Raw genomic sequence first — 16,866 nt, 5'->3', positions numbered from 1 at the left:
TTGGACTTGTTTATGTTGATATAGAGGATTTTGAACTTTGAAATATGCGGCTGTATTTAGGACGAAGGATGGCTTTGTTATACACATATGTGAGAATGGCACAAATTTTGATTAAATATACAGACAATTTCATGAGAAAATTTATTGCATCTTTAATTAGTCTTTGTTCCATCGATTTTCATACATGTAAAATTTTCAGGACAAATGGCCAGGGCGAGTTATGCAGAATGACATCATATACCATATTTTATACTTTCTCGTTGCCATGGAAACGAAATATATTCACATTTCTGAATAAAATGACTATTAATCAGGTTTTCAAGCATCAATCATCAAGGATTTGTGAAGGAATTTGAACCAAACTTCACTGAGACACATTTCAAAGTAAAAATAACCCGTTACCATGGCAACGGATAAAATAATAATTTGGGGTTATTTTATTCTCGTATATTTTTATTTCAAATTTGTTTCTGAGAATTTGTGAATGAAAGTGAAATGGAAAATAAAATAAGTCTTTCAGAGTTCCTTGTCAATAAAACAATATTTTCTACTTTCTCGTTGCCATGGAAACGAAAAATTCTTTCGAATAAAATAACTATTCATCAAGTATAATGGCTAAAATTTCAGGGATCTGTGAAGGAATTTGAACAAACTTCACAGAGACATATAGCAATGACAGCTATATTTTTTTTGTACATTTTCTTGCCAAAAAATATTCGTATCATGGCAACGAATACAATTACGTTTTGGTTATTTGATTCTCTTGTACATTCCTTTGAAAATTGTCTTTCAGAATTTGTGAAAATGAAAATGAAATCTACTAAAATCAGAGTTTAAGAGTTCCTCGTCATAAAACCATTTACCATGCATGTACGTGGAACCTTTAGTTACTCTTTGGCCACCAATGTTTATATTCTGATCTAGTCAATCAGTAATTGACCCATTCTCGCAAACCAGAGCTGTTATTTCTTCCGCAACACACCTGCTTGGACGGTGCCGTAAAAGAAGATGTGGTTTACGACGATGTGATTGACCTACCAGAGTACCTGCAGCTCAAAGCAATTCCAATACAGATATATTGTTTCATTCACCTCGAACTTTCTCTTGTTGGACCAATGGAATTAAAATAAGTGATGAAGCAGTTGTAGCTAGACTATGGCAAAAGTATACAGTAGGAACCTACAGGTCGGTCCCTGATATGTAGGGGTACTATCCATGACATTACATTGTTTTCAAGGAGAATGTCACCACTTTTGAGGTCTGCCAAATCATTGTCTGTCTTTATCTTCTTGTAAATAATTTCTTTCATTTTTATGTACAAGTTTAACTGGCATTCCTATTCAGTGGACCCTATCTCTGTACGACAATGAAGAACCTTGGCATTCACTAAAAGTTCTGGATTTTGTTCACATAAAGGAAGTTTTCTCGTTGCCTGTTTATCCCCGTTTTTCTTCTCGACTCTTCAGTCTTCGCTTTAAGATTTATTTTTTCCATTAGGAAATGTTCGTGTCTCGTTTGTACTGGTCTTACTTGTGTGTATTACCATCATTGCTGCCATTCCCTAGTGCTGGGTTCAGTTCTATAACTATCTACAGATTAGATATTAGCTGTGGGAATGTGTGCTGAACACCTTTGCTGGATTGTTGGAAAATTACCCTTTAAGCTTTCACTCTTTGATTTCAGGACTGACTTGTGGAAGTTCAACTGCAGCACAATGGCCGAGTGCTAATCTTTGTCTTCAACAGATGCCCATACTGATTCTATCTTATTGTAAGCTCTATTTTTTGGAGAACCCCCCCCCCCCCCATCTTTTCCTTTTCTTATTGTGTTCTTCTTAATGTCTTTAGTGTTTTTGGCTTTGGGGGGCTTGGAGACATGAACCCAAGAATGTTCGTAGCCCCTCCCGGCCATACATATTTTAATGTGTAATTACACAGTACCCCCCCTCCACTTCGGTGGTGGAAATAAACGTCAACATCCATACATAACAGTTACAGATTTCTTTACAAATATATGTGGGCTTTGCGAAAAAGGCCTCCCATTGGGTTGCAAACTCTACTTGGAGATACTTAGCCAGTAGGGTTTTCTCTTTCAATCTTGATTCTGGGCAGAAACAACATCCATCCCCGTATACAGTTATTCATGTGTTTAAAATGGTATTAACATTTACTCATGCATATTTTGTCATTGCATGTGTTATTCATTCATTCATTCATTCATTCATTCATTCATTCATTCATTCATTCATTCATTCATTTATTTATTTATTTATTTATTTATTTATTTATTTATTTATTTATTTATTTATTTATTTATTTATTTATTTATTTATTTATTTATTTATGTATTTACTGTCTTGTATACATGTTCAAGTGTTTATTTGCAAGGCGGCTGTGTGACCCTCCAGCCTCCCCCGATTCCGTTTTCTAAAAAAATGTCACTCTGTCAATTCACTTATCTAAAACATGTTCCTTCTCTGTTCTTGAATATTTCAACAACATTGGATTAAAATGCTGTCAGACGTAAAAAGTGACATTGAGTTTGGTCCATGAATCATTTGCGGGGACTTCGATCCCATTGTTGCCAACACATTTATACAGTGTAATTTGAAAGAGATTGAATTGAGACTCAGAGTTGGTTGTTTCTCACAAACGGGGCTTACTTGTGAAGTTACTGCATTAATGACGTCACCAGCAATACAGCGTGTCGAGTTGATGACATAGGTGCCTGAAAAATCATCGATAACACGCCTACGCTGCTCAATACCTGGGGTCACCCTTCGGTGCCTGGTGATCAACACGGTAAATGCCTCGTGACAAACCATAAACCCTACACGGACAATCATAGCACAACTCCTAGCGAGGAAAATGAAACGAGCACATTTTGATTCGCGTGATGCTAAAATCAACGACAAAACGTGCACAGATTGAACATACGTTCACAACTGTGAGATTAGGGTACGTAGTCAGTATATGGTGAACTGTAGCGATGTAATCTCAGACTGTTTATTTGATATTATCTACGTTGCTCTCAAACGTCACAATCTATGCTGGCAAACACTAGGTCTCAGACCATTGTTTGGGGGTCTGCGGCTAGGGCCGGGGTATACAATATAGGTACATGTACTATGATGTAGGTCACTATGACGTTCCTTGACAACGTGTTAGTTGCCAAGAAAACATTAACTCAAACCTGAAGAATTATGCATTGAGGACAAACGACTTTGTTATTCAAATTACTCGTACAATTTGACATCGCATAAACTGTATGTCACGCAGTCGCGATCGTTTGTCGTTTACTGACTCCCATGACAGGTTCTGACCGTTGCTTGAGCGTACATTGGCCATTTGGATGAAATATTTGGACGGGCATGCTGATTGTATGAGGCCGGTAGAAGGTAACGGTGAACTCGGGAAGTGTGTGATTTTTAGAAATCGCAGGCTACAACCGTACGTCCTAACCAAGCAGAAGAAAAGTCACCGTATATAACAATGGACCCTTTGAAGCATAGTACACCTGAACTGGTATCTTTGCCAACAAACCGTACATTTTGACAAGCTATATAGAAATGTCAACACAACGCAACTGTACGCCAGTTCTGTTCATATGTAGATTAACTGTACATACCAGTATCGTATAATAATTTAACAGTATTTCAAAATACATCAATACAGTCGTTGATAACACTATAGCTAGAAGTGATTGTAGCAATTGTCTTATACCCTAGCCAAGGACATGGAGATATTTACCAGCAGACAACAGCCAGGTGAGAGTAGGGATAAGATAATTTTGTTATGAATTTCGTAGGCTACACACAACAGAGAAACAGACAGACAGACAGACAGACAGACAGACAGGCTCATGAGGAAGACAGACAGACGCAGAGGGAGAGAGACAGAGAGAGAGACAGACAGATAGAGAAAGAGACAGACAGAGAGACAGACAGACAGACAGACAGACAGACAGACAGACAGACAGACAGACAGACAGATATAGAGAGACAGACAGACAGACAGACAGACAGACAGAGAGAGACAGACAGATAGACAGACATACACATGATACAGTAAGAAAACTGGGAAGACGGAAATGTGCATCATGATACTGACAGACAACAGAATGATTTGGCGGGTGGCCTAATACTAGTACACCAGAGAATTGGTTCTAACATAAGGAAAAGGGAGGGAATGCGTGGCAAATTACAATCATTTATATTCCAAGGTTGTTTTATCTTTTAAAGACATAACCTTTCTTTTTATTAACATTACATTTTTTTCCAGTGGTATCATTATGTACATTTTGCACTTTACTGCTGGCGGTATTCAACTATGCTGGTGAGTCGATTCTACCTTACTGATACCTTTAATCTCATATGGACACGTACACTGTTACAATATTTTCCGTGATATGTTTGGGCTAAACGATGCCATCGAAAAAACTTCACTCTGTCTGTCTGTCTGTCTGTCTGTCTGTCTGTCTGTCTGTCTGTCAGTCTGCCTCTGTCTGTCTGTCTATCTGTCTTATTTGTCTGTCTGCCTATATGTCTGTCTGTCTGTCTGTCTGTCTGTCTGTCTGTCTGTCTGTCTGTCTGCCTGCCTGTCTGTCTGCCTGCCTGCCTGTCTGTCTGTCTGTCTGTCTGTCTGTCTGTCTGTCTGTCTGTCTGTCTGTCTGTCTGTCTGTCTGTCTGTCTGTCTGTCTGTCTGTATGTATGTATGTCTGCCTGTCTATAATATAAAGCCTTTCATTCTGTAACTGATTACACACACGACATGTGACATGTAATTGATACCATTTCTAACGACTATTGACTACAATTACATATTACTAGTACACTGTATATATAATTGACTACAATTACATAGTACACTATATATTTGGAACAAACACTTGTGAACTAATCATGTATGAACGGTCTATTTGAATTTACTGTCTTCCTCAAAATAAAAAAATAAATAGTTTGAATGAAATTATTGAGGATTTCAATGTATTTACAAGAGCCATAAAACATTGAAATTGATGTAAAAATGGAAGGAGTGTGTTGCACAAAGGGTTAGCTTTGATTTTTCAAAAGTTCGTTATATCGTATACCACGGTGTATGATGCCAAAATAGGTATATGGGTTTTAGTAAGCATTAATAGTAGATATACAGACTATGCCTCATGATGTCAATGTTGTTATGCGAACTACATGTAATAAGTCATGTTATAATATGTCAAAAAATATACATTTTATTTGTTTTATTATTTTTGGAAAGTGCCGTCTTTACTGTAGTCTGTAAGGTACACCGTAGCGGGGCGCCCTCACACAACCCCTCTCACGAGGCATGCTCACTAGGTCAGTGAGGACGGAACGACACGATGTATCTTACAGTCTGTCTTTACTGGGGCTCGCTTATAGTATAACTTAGCTTTGTTAATCAGAGCGGGGTGGGGGTAGTGGTAAACTAAAACATCGACCCTCACCAGTTAACAATGACCAGCCCTTAAAATGTTTCAACTGAAAGGTCATGAGTACTGATAACGTGTTTTATCCTCCATAGATGCCCAGTGTTCAACATCCACAGTTCTTCTGTACACTACCCCATCACAACCACCTGTGACGTTGACGTCTCCCGGCTACCCAAGTGCCTATCCAGTACACTCACATTGCCGATGGGAAATATCAGCTCCATCGTCTGACTACAGGATTCAAATCACTATCAATGACTTGAATCTGGGAGATTGTGTAAACGATTACCTTAACATCAATGATGGTAAGGAAACATACAACATATTAGAAGTCAAACTTGATATACAGATACAGAGGACGATGGGAATAGTTAGGGTTACCGTAATACTAAAAGGAGAGATCACAAGTCTTAGGGTAGTCCCCCTCCCCCCTCCATGAGTCTGTGTAAGGAAGACTGGGATTACTTGTGATCACAAACGATGTAGCAAAATATGATACAATAGTAATTCATTAAGTTTATCAACACAATTCCCATAATGCACCATTCATGATATTCATGATTGTGGGTTTGCAAGTTTACCACGGTGACGTCATCTTGTATCTGTAATCTAATGAAGGGAGTTCACAAAGCTATGGTTGTTCAACTCAGAATTTTCTACCTATGGGTTGGTGCGGATGTGAAGCTATATGAAGAAATTCACTAACAGCCATTTGGTGCATGCTACCCTACACATTACATTTCTGTTGTCTTCACGTAATTTTCACCTCAAGAATCAAATTCGTTATCTTTTGGTGTTAGCTTGTTCAAGAAAATTTCCAATTTATTCTTCGTAAAAATCAAGAAGAAAAATTAGGTCTACCCATGCATTTTTTTGAATAGAGAACAGAAAAAATCAAGAAGAAAAATTAGGTCTACCCATGCATTTTTTTGAATAGAGAACAGAATGTATCAAAATATATTCATGTACTTCAAAATGGATACCGATACTGTGGGAAGTCTGACCTGAACCAGGACAATGAATATCCTAGTTGATTTAATGATTTCATGAAGATTAGAAGCAAACATTCATGTTGCAAAGTTTTCGGCTGATTCCAGAAGCTTTGATTCTCATCGAAATTGATCCCCGCATAGTCTCCCTTGACCATAGCTCAGACCACTAAAAAGAGACCATGGTGACTGCTTTTGTCAATGCACTCACTACGCAAATAGTCTAACGTGTCATGGTTGTGTTTCCTAACATTTCATGGCCCCAAAACACAACACGGTTCGTCCTTGATTTCTACCATCACCACCTCATTGAGTTATTATAGTTCATGCCCTCTGTCCTTGTTTTGTTCTATCGTAAGCCACAGTATGTATCTTTATAAAGTGGCCATATGGATGATGATTGGGTATTTATTTTGGATTTTTTAATTTATAAAACAATTTTATCATATCGTCCTGCTTGAAAAATCAACGTGAAACAATATATGCCAAGTCCTTGTTTGTAACTCAATACATTGCAAAAGCATATAAGTGAGTAAAAAATGTGTACAATATTTGTTATTGTACGTAAAATAACAAACTTTTTACACATTTTTATTTTTGCAATGTATTGAATTACAAACAAGGACTTGGCACATGTTGTTTCATATTGATTTTTTCAGTAGGAAGCCATGATAAAATCGTTTTACAAAATAAATACCAAATTCTCATTCATATGACCACTTTAAAGGGACACAGTCTGAGTTAATATGTTATTGGGTATGAGTTTTGCTACATAATATATTTCAAAGGTACTAGCAGAATTCTTGTTACTGGAGCATATACTTAACGATCACTTGTAATTGGCTAAACCCAAACCTAGTATAAAGTCAAAGATATATAACTTACAAACGATGTGATGACGTAATTTATTGTACGTATTAAAATGTTGAGGAAATACAACCTATAACACCAAAGTAAAGCGTTTTCTGTATGTACCACAATCGTTTATAGCATCCATATCAAGTGTAAAAGTATACTGTTTCATTTGCAATTGGACCATATTAGAAAGGTCACATGCTAGGCTTGTAAATAAACCAATTGAAACAGTCTGTATACTTTTACACTTGATATGAATGCTTCAGTGTCACTCATTGTAAATGAGTGTAGCACATAGAGAAAGTGCGTTACTTCAGTGTTACTCGTTGTAATATGAATGCTTCAAACGAGTGTAGCACATAGAGAAAGTGCGTTACTTCAGTGTTACTCGTTGTAATATGAATGCTTCAAACGAGTGTAGCACATAGAGAAAGTGCGTTACTTCAGTGTTACTCGTTGTAATATGAATGCTTCAAACGAGTGTAGCACATAGCGAAAGTGCGTTACTTCAGTGTTACTCGTTGTAATATGAATGCTTCAAACGAGTGTAGCACATAGAGAAAGTGCTTTACTTCAGTGTTACTCGTTGTAATATGAATGCTTCAAACGAGTGTAGCACATAGAGAAAGTGCTTTACTTCAGTGTTACTTGTTGTAATATGAATGCTATAGATGAGTGTAGCATATAGAGAAAGTGCGTTACTTCAGTGTTACTCGTTGTAATATGAATGCTATAGATGAGTGTAGCATATAGAGAAAGTGCTTTACTTCAGTGTTACTCGTAATATGAATGCTTCAAACAAGTGTAGCACATAGAGAAAGTGCGTTACTTCAGTGTTACTCGTTGTAATATGAATGCTTCAAACGAGTATAGCACATAGAGAAAGTGCGTTACTTCAGTGTTACTCGTTGTAATATGAATGCTTCAAACAAGTGTAGCACATAGAGAAAGTGCGTTACTTCAGTGTTACTCGTTGTAATATGAATGCTTCAAACAAGTGTAGCACATAGAGAAAGTGCGTTACTTCAGTGTTACTCGTTGTAATATGAATGCTTCAAACAAGTGTAGCACATAGAGAAAGTGCTTTACTTCAGTGTTACTCGTTGTAATATGAATGCTTCAAACAAGTGTAGCACATAGAGAAAGTGCGTTACTTCAGTGTTACTCGTTGTAATATGAATGCTTCAAACAAGTGTAGTACATAGAGAAAGTGCTTTACTTCAGTGTTACTCATTGTAATATGAATGCTATAAACAAGTGTAGCACATAGAGAAAGTGCTTTACTTCAGTGTTACTCGTTGTAATATGAATGCTTCAAACAAGTGTAGCACATAGAGAAAGTGCGTTACTTCAGTGTTACTCGTTGTAATATGAATGCTTCAAACAAGTGTAGCACATAGAGAAAGTGATTTACTTCAGTGTTACTCGTTGTAATATGAATGCTTCAAACAAGTGTAGCACATAGAGAAAGTGCTTTACTTCAGTGTTACTCGTTGTAATATGAATGCTTCAAACAAGTGTAGCACATAGAGAAAGTGCTTTACTTCAGTGTTACTCGTTGTAATATGAATGCTTCAAACAAGTGTAGCACATAGAGAAAGTGATTTACTTCAGTGTTACTCGTTGTAATATGAATGCTTCAAACAAGTGTAGCACATAGAGAAAGTGCGTTACTTCAGTGTTACTCGTTGTAATATGAATGCTTCAAACGAGTATAGCACATAGAGAAAGTGCTTTACTTCAGTGTTACTCGTTGTAATATGAATGCTTCAAACAAGTGTAGCACATAGAGAAAGTGATTTACTTCAGTGTTACTCGTTGTAATATGAATGCTTCAAACAAGTGTAGCACATAGAGAAAGTGCTTTACTTCAGTGTTACTCGTTGTAATATGAATGCTTCAAACAAGTGTAGCACATAGAGAAAGTGCTTTACTTCAGTGTTACTCATTGTAAATGAGTGTAGCACACAAGAGAAAGTGCTTTACTTCAGTGTTACTCGTTGTAATATGAATGTAGCACATAGAGAAAGTGCGTTACTTCAGTGTTACTCGTTGTAATATGAATGCTTCAAACAAGTGTAGCACATAGAGAAAGTTCTTTACTTCAGTGTCACTCATTGTAAATGAGTGTAGCACATAGAGAAAGTGCGTTACTTCAGTGTTACTCGTTGTAATATGAATGCTTCAAACGAGTGTAGCACATAGAGAAAGTGCGTTACTTCAGTGTTACTCGTTGTAATATGAATGCTATAAATGAGTGTAGCACATAGAGAAAGTGCGTTACTTCAGTGTTACTCGTTGTAATATGAATGCTATAAATGAGTGTAGCACATAGAGAAAGTGCGTTACTTCAGTGTTACTCGTTGTAATATGAATGCTATAAATGAGTGTAGCACATAGAGAAAGTGGTTTACATCAGTGTTACTCATTGTAATATGAATGCTATAAACAAGTGTAGCATATAGAGAAAGTGCTTTACTTCAGTGTTACTCATTGTAATATGAATGCTATAAATGAGTGTAGTATATAAAGAAAGTGGTTTACATCAGTGTTACTCATTGTAATATGAATGCTATAAACAAGTGTAGCATATAGAGAAAGTGCGTTACTTCAGTGTTACTCATTGTAATATGAATGCTATAAACGAGTGTAGCACATAGAGAAAGTGCTTTACTTCAGTGTTACTCATTGTAATATGAATGCTATAAACGAGTGTAGCATATAGAGAAAGTGCGTTACTTCAGTGTTACTCATTGTAATATGAATGCTATAAACGAGTGTAGCACATAGAGAAAGTGCTTTACTTCAGTGTTACTCGTTGTATAATTCCTACTATGTATAAGTGTTCTAACAATGCCAGAAGACTGTCACAGAAGGCACTCAACATTAGTTTAGTACTTGACTAATTCAATCGAGATTTCATAGAAGTATATACACTAGAGTGAAAAGTTTACAAACTCAGTTTGTGCCACTTTAAAAGTACAATTTGACGAGTGAGTTTGAGTTCCTTCTAAAGCGTATATGATTGTTATCTTACAGGCTCGGACTCCTCAAAGATTGTTCAACTTTGTGACACAAATCCTGAGTCTATCACCAGTAGAGGGCAGTCTATATTTCTGGAATTCTACAGTGATAACGAGAATCTGGACAATGGTTTCAGTATCACGTATTCCTCGTTTGGTATGTATATATGTAAATTCATCACTAAGTTTCAGGGTAACCCTTTCGAAAATTTACATATTATGTGCATATATTAGTCAGGTATAGCACTTTTTTTCTAACAAGATATATAAAAATTGTTATAAGACTTTAGTCGTTTTAGCTCGCGTTCGAATTCTAGCTTTATGGTCTCGTTTGAGCCTGAGTCGTCGATGTTGCTTGGTATCACTTCAGCAGATCGAGGAACCTCAACAGTATAGCTTGTACTACAGCCAACTTTGACTGACCGTTCGTTTGTGTCGAATTGGTGCTGTGGACATTGCAGTAAGGATCACCCCCTCCCCCTATAATATTCCTTGGTTGGAGTTCGACATCCGGAAAATCTTCTTTTTTTGCCCATGTAAACTATTTGACAGACTACACAATTTAATGCAAAAAATAAATTTGACTGCGATTGAAACGACTACACCGATGGGTATCGAATGAGTAACTAATCTGTATGACGCAGTTTAACAAGAATGTCAAGATGACCGACACTGGGGGCGCACTTCTAATCTAATCACTAAATTTTAGCACTCCCAACATTGCACCATTAATTGAGTATACAAGTCACGTGACTATATTGGAGGCAATGGCCTATATTTTGAAAGTCTCCTCAATAATTACAGCTACATATACTCTACAAATAACACACAAGACCCCCCCACCCATTCAAATCATGAGTTAAATGCTGTCAGATATATTAAAAGACTTGAGTCACAGAATCAATAGTAAGGACAATGTTGAAAGTTTTAAAGGTATTGGGTAATTTCTCACTACTACCGTCATGTGGATGTTTGTAAAGGCACTACATTAATAAATAGCTGTGTTTGGACCTCATTGGCTGAGCTGAAGACCACAATTCAACTCCCAGTGATTAGATTGGCAAACTCCACACTATCCCTAGTATCTTATAATTACCCAACTGCTCCCGTTTTACACCTGTGAGACACACTCGTCTCCTCACACCACATGCAGGGCTGACTATTAATTCATTGCATGGTTGTCAGGGGCAATTTGGATGATATCATGGTATGTACCTAACCTTAATCCTAATCCTAACCTGAATTGCAGCAATGGGATTTGGAGCCGGTGGCAGCGATAGGATGACAAAAAACACAAAATAATGAAATGTTAGGCTATACAATGAGTCAAAGTAAAATATGACCCTCCCCCTAATCCCACTTTCTCAAATATGGCCCTCCCCCGAGGGCAGATTTATAAAACGTAACCCTCATTCCCCTCCCCTTGTAAGTACAGAAGGCTCCCTAACTGCCATTTTTTTGAAAAATTTTCGTTCACAAAACTAAAAAAAATCAAAATGGCAGTTAGGATAGTTGAAATAATGTGGTAGCATTAGTCCTTCAAGGCTACAGGTAGGCTACAGTTAGAATAGTTGAAATAGTGTGGTAGCATTAGTCCTTCAAGACTACAGGTAGGCTACAGTTAGAATAGTTGAAATAGTGTGGTAGCATTAGTCCTTCAAGACTACAGGTAGGCTACAGTTAGAATAGTTGAAATAGTGTGGTAGCATTAGTCCTTCAAGACTACAGGTAGGATACAGTTAGGATAGTTGAAATAGTGTGGTAGCATTAGTCCTTCAAGACTACAGGTAGGCTACAGTTAGAATAGTTGAAATAGTGTGGTAGCATTAGTCCTTCAAGACTACAGGTAGGATACAGTTAGGATAGTTGAAATAGTGTGGTAGCATTAGTCCTTCAAGACTACAGGTAGGCTACAGTTAGAATAGTTGAAATAGTGTGGTAGCATTAGTCCTTCAAGACTACAGGTAGGCTACAGTTAGAATAGTTGAAATAGTGTGGTAACATTAGTCCTTCAAGACTACAGGTAGGATACAGTTAGGATAATTGAAATAGTGTGGTAACATTAGTCCTTCAAGGCAACAGGTAGGCTAAATGTTTGGAGTCATTTTTGTAAAAATTTTTATTTCCTTTCAGTTGTTGGAAGACTTATTACATTTGTTTGTTTTTTCCTTTTTAGCCGTTAATGTAAATTGTCCGCCATCTTGGCATCAAAATGGTACTAACTGTTATAAAGTCAAAAGTGATGTCCAGACATGGAAAGCAGCTCAGATTTACTGTGGTTATGAAGCCTCTAATCTTGCTAGCATTTCAAGTTTTGAAGAAATCGAATTCATAAGTAAGTAATAAGACAATTCTCAACTATTGAACCCCCCGGGGGTGGTACTCCCCAATTTTCAGACGGGTGTGCGATCCAAGTCCAAAATATCGATCCATGTATAAAAAGAAAAACCAGACCGACAATCATCCTGTCGATTTTCTTTATTCTCATCCTGTGTAAGACATTTCCCATGTATTGACCGCATGATAATCGAATTTTCAAATAAAAATTGACCAATTTTTTCCCAGTGAAAATATGACACACTGCGGGGAGGCACATACCCTTATCATATTGCCTTTCTATGGGAGTGCCTTCCCACTATTTAATATCCATAAGGGGAGTGAATTTAATGATGGTGAAGCACTAAACGTTAGTGTTACTTTCTTCAAAATCTTGCCAGCCCTTTGGTTTCTAAAAGACTGATACAGCACACAGGAAATCGTGTTAACATTGGTTGATTGGGATCTCACTCCGATTTGGCCTTTACGATGTTATCGTTGTTCTTTGGGGGTTTGGAAACGTTTTGGGAATTATTCTTACAAAATAATGATCATGAAGGATTGAAAAACAAATCGACTATAACATGACAGTATAAAGTTGTCATTGGCACTGTATCTCTTACACGTTTTATAATAATAGTGCATTGAACCATACTGTCATACGGGTACCATTATAACTGTTCAAGCCAGTAGGAGTCTTTTAGTTCAGTTCCAATGTAACTAATAATGATTGTGTTTTCATTTGTTGTCGTTTGTTTTTGGCAGAGAGCCATATTCCAAACACTCTCAACTACTGGATCGGACTACAATACCTTCACTCTGCTTTTCTGTGGATCGACGCTACTGAAGTCATATACGAGTAAGTGGGCATTGTCGTTTAATATCCTTTTTGACAATATTTTTTTTTCCACCTGGGCGATACACCAACACAATTCTACAAGGTACCGTTCAAAAGAAACCAAGATTACATGGGCTGGCTATGTATGCTGCTTGTTATCGCGTCGCTGACGCTGTAGAACAGCCAACGCTTTCCCTGTCAGTCAGTCCACGGCCTATCCTGGAGTCACCCAGCTTCGACGATGCATATCACCTACGAACTCTGTAAAATAAGGTGCCATCATGTACTGCAGTCCAGGAACTTGACATTCTTTGACATTTTGAGTGAAACTGTTCAGTGGCAGACATAAAATCATGTTTAGGCATCCTACACGTACATGCCAGTGATACTTCAGTTTACATCAACAATGCGTTTGTGTGTATTTTTCTGTGTTGAAAACATCAAGTTATTTGCTGTAGTCATGTCTTTCTAGAACTCGATCTAAATCTTAACATTATAGTATGCAAATGAAACGATATAATACAAAATTCTAAATACACTGCAGTCTGCCAGTTTTACTAACAGTCTGATTTGTGTTATATTTGTGTATAAATTACAAATATCATTTTTTAAAAATAGTTATTACCCTCTGACATAGATTGACGTACATACAATTTACGAATTATAAAAACTGTCACTCTTTCATATTCCATGCTTTAATGAAATTGTATTTTTGTATATGTATCTATGAGATGGCATCTGTCATTTATCTGTATTTTCAGGGCTGTAAACTCATCATTCTCCGACACTGACTCAGGCACTAAGTGTTTTTACCTGACAACTCAAAGCACAGACTGGTACGAATCAGACTGCGATGGCACTGTCAATAGTTACATTTGTAAGAAGAATATAAGTAAGTTATTTACAACCAATTTGCATTTGATTTTACAGTCTAGTGTAACAACACGTTCACCATGGCAACCCTTATTGATTACAATTGCGATTTATGAATGTATCGAATTATACATTATGTTACTTGTCTGATCATTACCGTTGGTGTATGTTTTCTCTGACTTTATACATATCAGATGGAACGACCGAGGTTTATATGCCGTGGGAAGATAAGACTGAAGAAGAGGGATTTGAAGGTATGTTAAAAACAATGCACATACATACATACATACATACATACATACATACATACATACATACATACATACATACATACATACATGCATACATGCATGCATGCATGCATGCATGCATGCATGCATACATACATACATACATACATACATACATACATACATACATACATACATACATGCATGCATGCATGCATGCATGCATACATAGTTACATACATACATACATACATACATACATACATACATACATACATGTATACATACATACATACATACATACATACATACATACATACATACATACATATACACATACATACATACATACATACATACATACATACATACATACATATGACAGAAACTCTGTGCTGTGTATAATAGACGATACCTTGTAAAGTATTCATACCATTACCAACCTAAAATCAAGTATATCTTTTATTTTCGTTTCAGCTTGGAAAATTATTCTCATTGTTCTTGCCGTTGTGGGCGTTGTCATCTTAGTCAAAGTCCATTATGATAAACATTATAAAAGGGTCAACTCTAACAATGCATCCAAAGTGGCGCCAGCTACGAACCAAAACACCCAACCGAGTACCGAGAACACCCCTCAAAATCAAACAGACAGTGACAAAGACTCTGCAGACATTGTCAACCCAGCTGTAACTGCATCAGCTGATCCCCTTGATGAAAGACAATCACAGACAACAACACCGACAACGATCCAAAACACTCAGCCGAGTAGTACCGAGACTTCCTCTGAGTCTGAGACAGACAGTGCCAAAACTTCAGGAGAAGATGTCGGACCAGCTGTCGCTGCATCAACTTATGTCGTTGAGGAAAGAGAATCACAGACAACAACACCAACATCGAAGTCGTCGACGTCAAGCCTTACTGACAGAGACAGTTTCAACCGCAATTTCCCAAAAGTTGCGTCTTCGGAAAAATCAGCTATGAACAGTACTTTGGTCTTTGAAGAGTCAAATTGGTTTACATCTCGCGATAAATCTGCAGCTGTTGTATTTGATAATGGTAAACATGATGGTAACAACACTTTACAATCTCCCAGTATCATGGGACAACCAATCACAGAAGGGTCTGATATCATCATCTACGACCTGCCTGCGCACAGTGAAGACGAAGAAATACCTTCTGCGCCACCTCCTGCCTATCATGAACTTTATGATCAAACGGATGACGAAACGTCTGATCATAAATGAATGTGTCAATAAAATGTACATATGTTGACCACTGTTGTTAAAACAGTATTTTTTTACTCAGTGAAGTGATATTTTTGCAGTTAGAGTGAACACACATTGCTTCGTCGGATATATCATAACATTACAGTGAAATGACGTGATTCTTGCAAAAAAGGAATTACCCGTCCATAAAGAAGTTTATCAAACATATCCTGCAGGAATGACAAATATGAAAACAATCATATTATAACTTTGACATTAAGGATATTTTTCAAGTCCCGTCTTTACCTGTAAGTAAAAAAATGAAAATTTTGTTTTCAAAACTTTCATTTTCTTAGAATGCGTAAAGATATTATTAATCGATCTTGAAAGTTTATAAACTTAATGAATAGTTTTAATAATAATAACTTTGCATCTTTGCATGGTTTGTGCGTAGACCCTCCACCACGGGGTGTCTATGGTTTGTGGTATATTTACTACATATTTATAATGGAACCTTTGTAGTGTTAGACATGTCATTTTCAACATTTTGTGACGAAAACTTATTTACATTTTTTACCCGTGTTTATGTACAAAAAACATTAGACTTTTCTCCTTGTACAATAAAGATAACGATTTTCAAAAAAGTGATAATTTTTGTTTGTTTGAGCTGTATTGTATAATTTGTCGGTCAGATATAGTCAATACGAAAGCATATTTGCAAATATTTGATTTTAATCGTCCGTTGAATTGTTTGCTTTCAAAAGTGTCTATACTAGCACCCCCCCCCCCCGGCGAAACCTCGTTGTGTTTATTTACTAGTTATAACAAAGGCTGACACCTTGTCAATTCTGTGACCGTCCAACGTCATGGTTTTGCTTCAGAAGTTGTGCCTTATCGTCAAAATACCTTTCGACCATTCCAAAGTTATTTTAGTTGTAGGAGGCAGGCATGTTAACATGGATAGTATATAAGGAACTCTGTGATTGGTTAATTTGCTGCTGGGTATTGAGAGCTTGAAATGTTTGGGGGCGTGCTGACATTTACAACAAATGTACCAAGAGATGTGGTAACATAGAAAATTGCAGACGG

At 36.9% G+C, this 16,866-nt stretch overlaps 1 protein-coding gene across 1 annotated transcript; it reads left to right on the top strand.

The window, feature by feature from the left end:
* Positions 1-3,533: 3,533 nt before the first annotated feature.
* On the top strand, positions 3,534-16,353 carry LOC144437824 (uncharacterized). Its single transcript, XM_078126850.1, has 9 exons — positions 3,534-3,766; positions 4,281-4,334; positions 5,541-5,753; positions 10,332-10,472; positions 12,492-12,650; positions 13,397-13,490; positions 14,231-14,361; positions 14,537-14,596; positions 15,050-16,353. Exons 1-9 carry the CDS (start codon positions 3,736-3,738, stop codon positions 15,814-15,816), a joined length of 1,650 nt encoding a protein of 549 aa, XP_077982976.1. The 5' UTR covers positions 3,534-3,735; the 3' UTR covers positions 15,817-16,353.
* The last annotated feature ends 513 nt before the right edge of the window (positions 16,354-16,866 follow it).

This window comes from Glandiceps talaboti, chromosome 7, assembly GCF_964340395.1.
Source record: "Glandiceps talaboti chromosome 7, keGlaTala1.1, whole genome shotgun sequence".
In the NCBI taxonomy this organism is placed as follows: Eukaryota; Metazoa; Hemichordata; class Enteropneusta; family Spengelidae; genus Glandiceps; species Glandiceps talaboti.
Note: the sequence above shows the minus strand (reverse complement) of the source record. Positions and strands in the feature narration are given on the sequence as shown.

Bases quoted from the DNA above. Each gene is read 5' to 3' on its own strand.
- LOC144437824 (XM_078126850.1), top strand. From the start codon at position 3,736: ATGGAGATATTTACCAGCAGACAACAGCCAG. The intron at 13,491-14,230 runs GTAAGTGGGCAT...CTGTATTTTCAG, and splicing joins GCTACTGAAGTCATATACGA to GGCTGTAAACTCATCATTCT. The intron at 14,597-15,049 runs GTATGTTAAAAA...TTTTCGTTTCAG, and splicing joins TGAAGAAGAGGGATTTGAAG to CTTGGAAAATTATTCTCATT.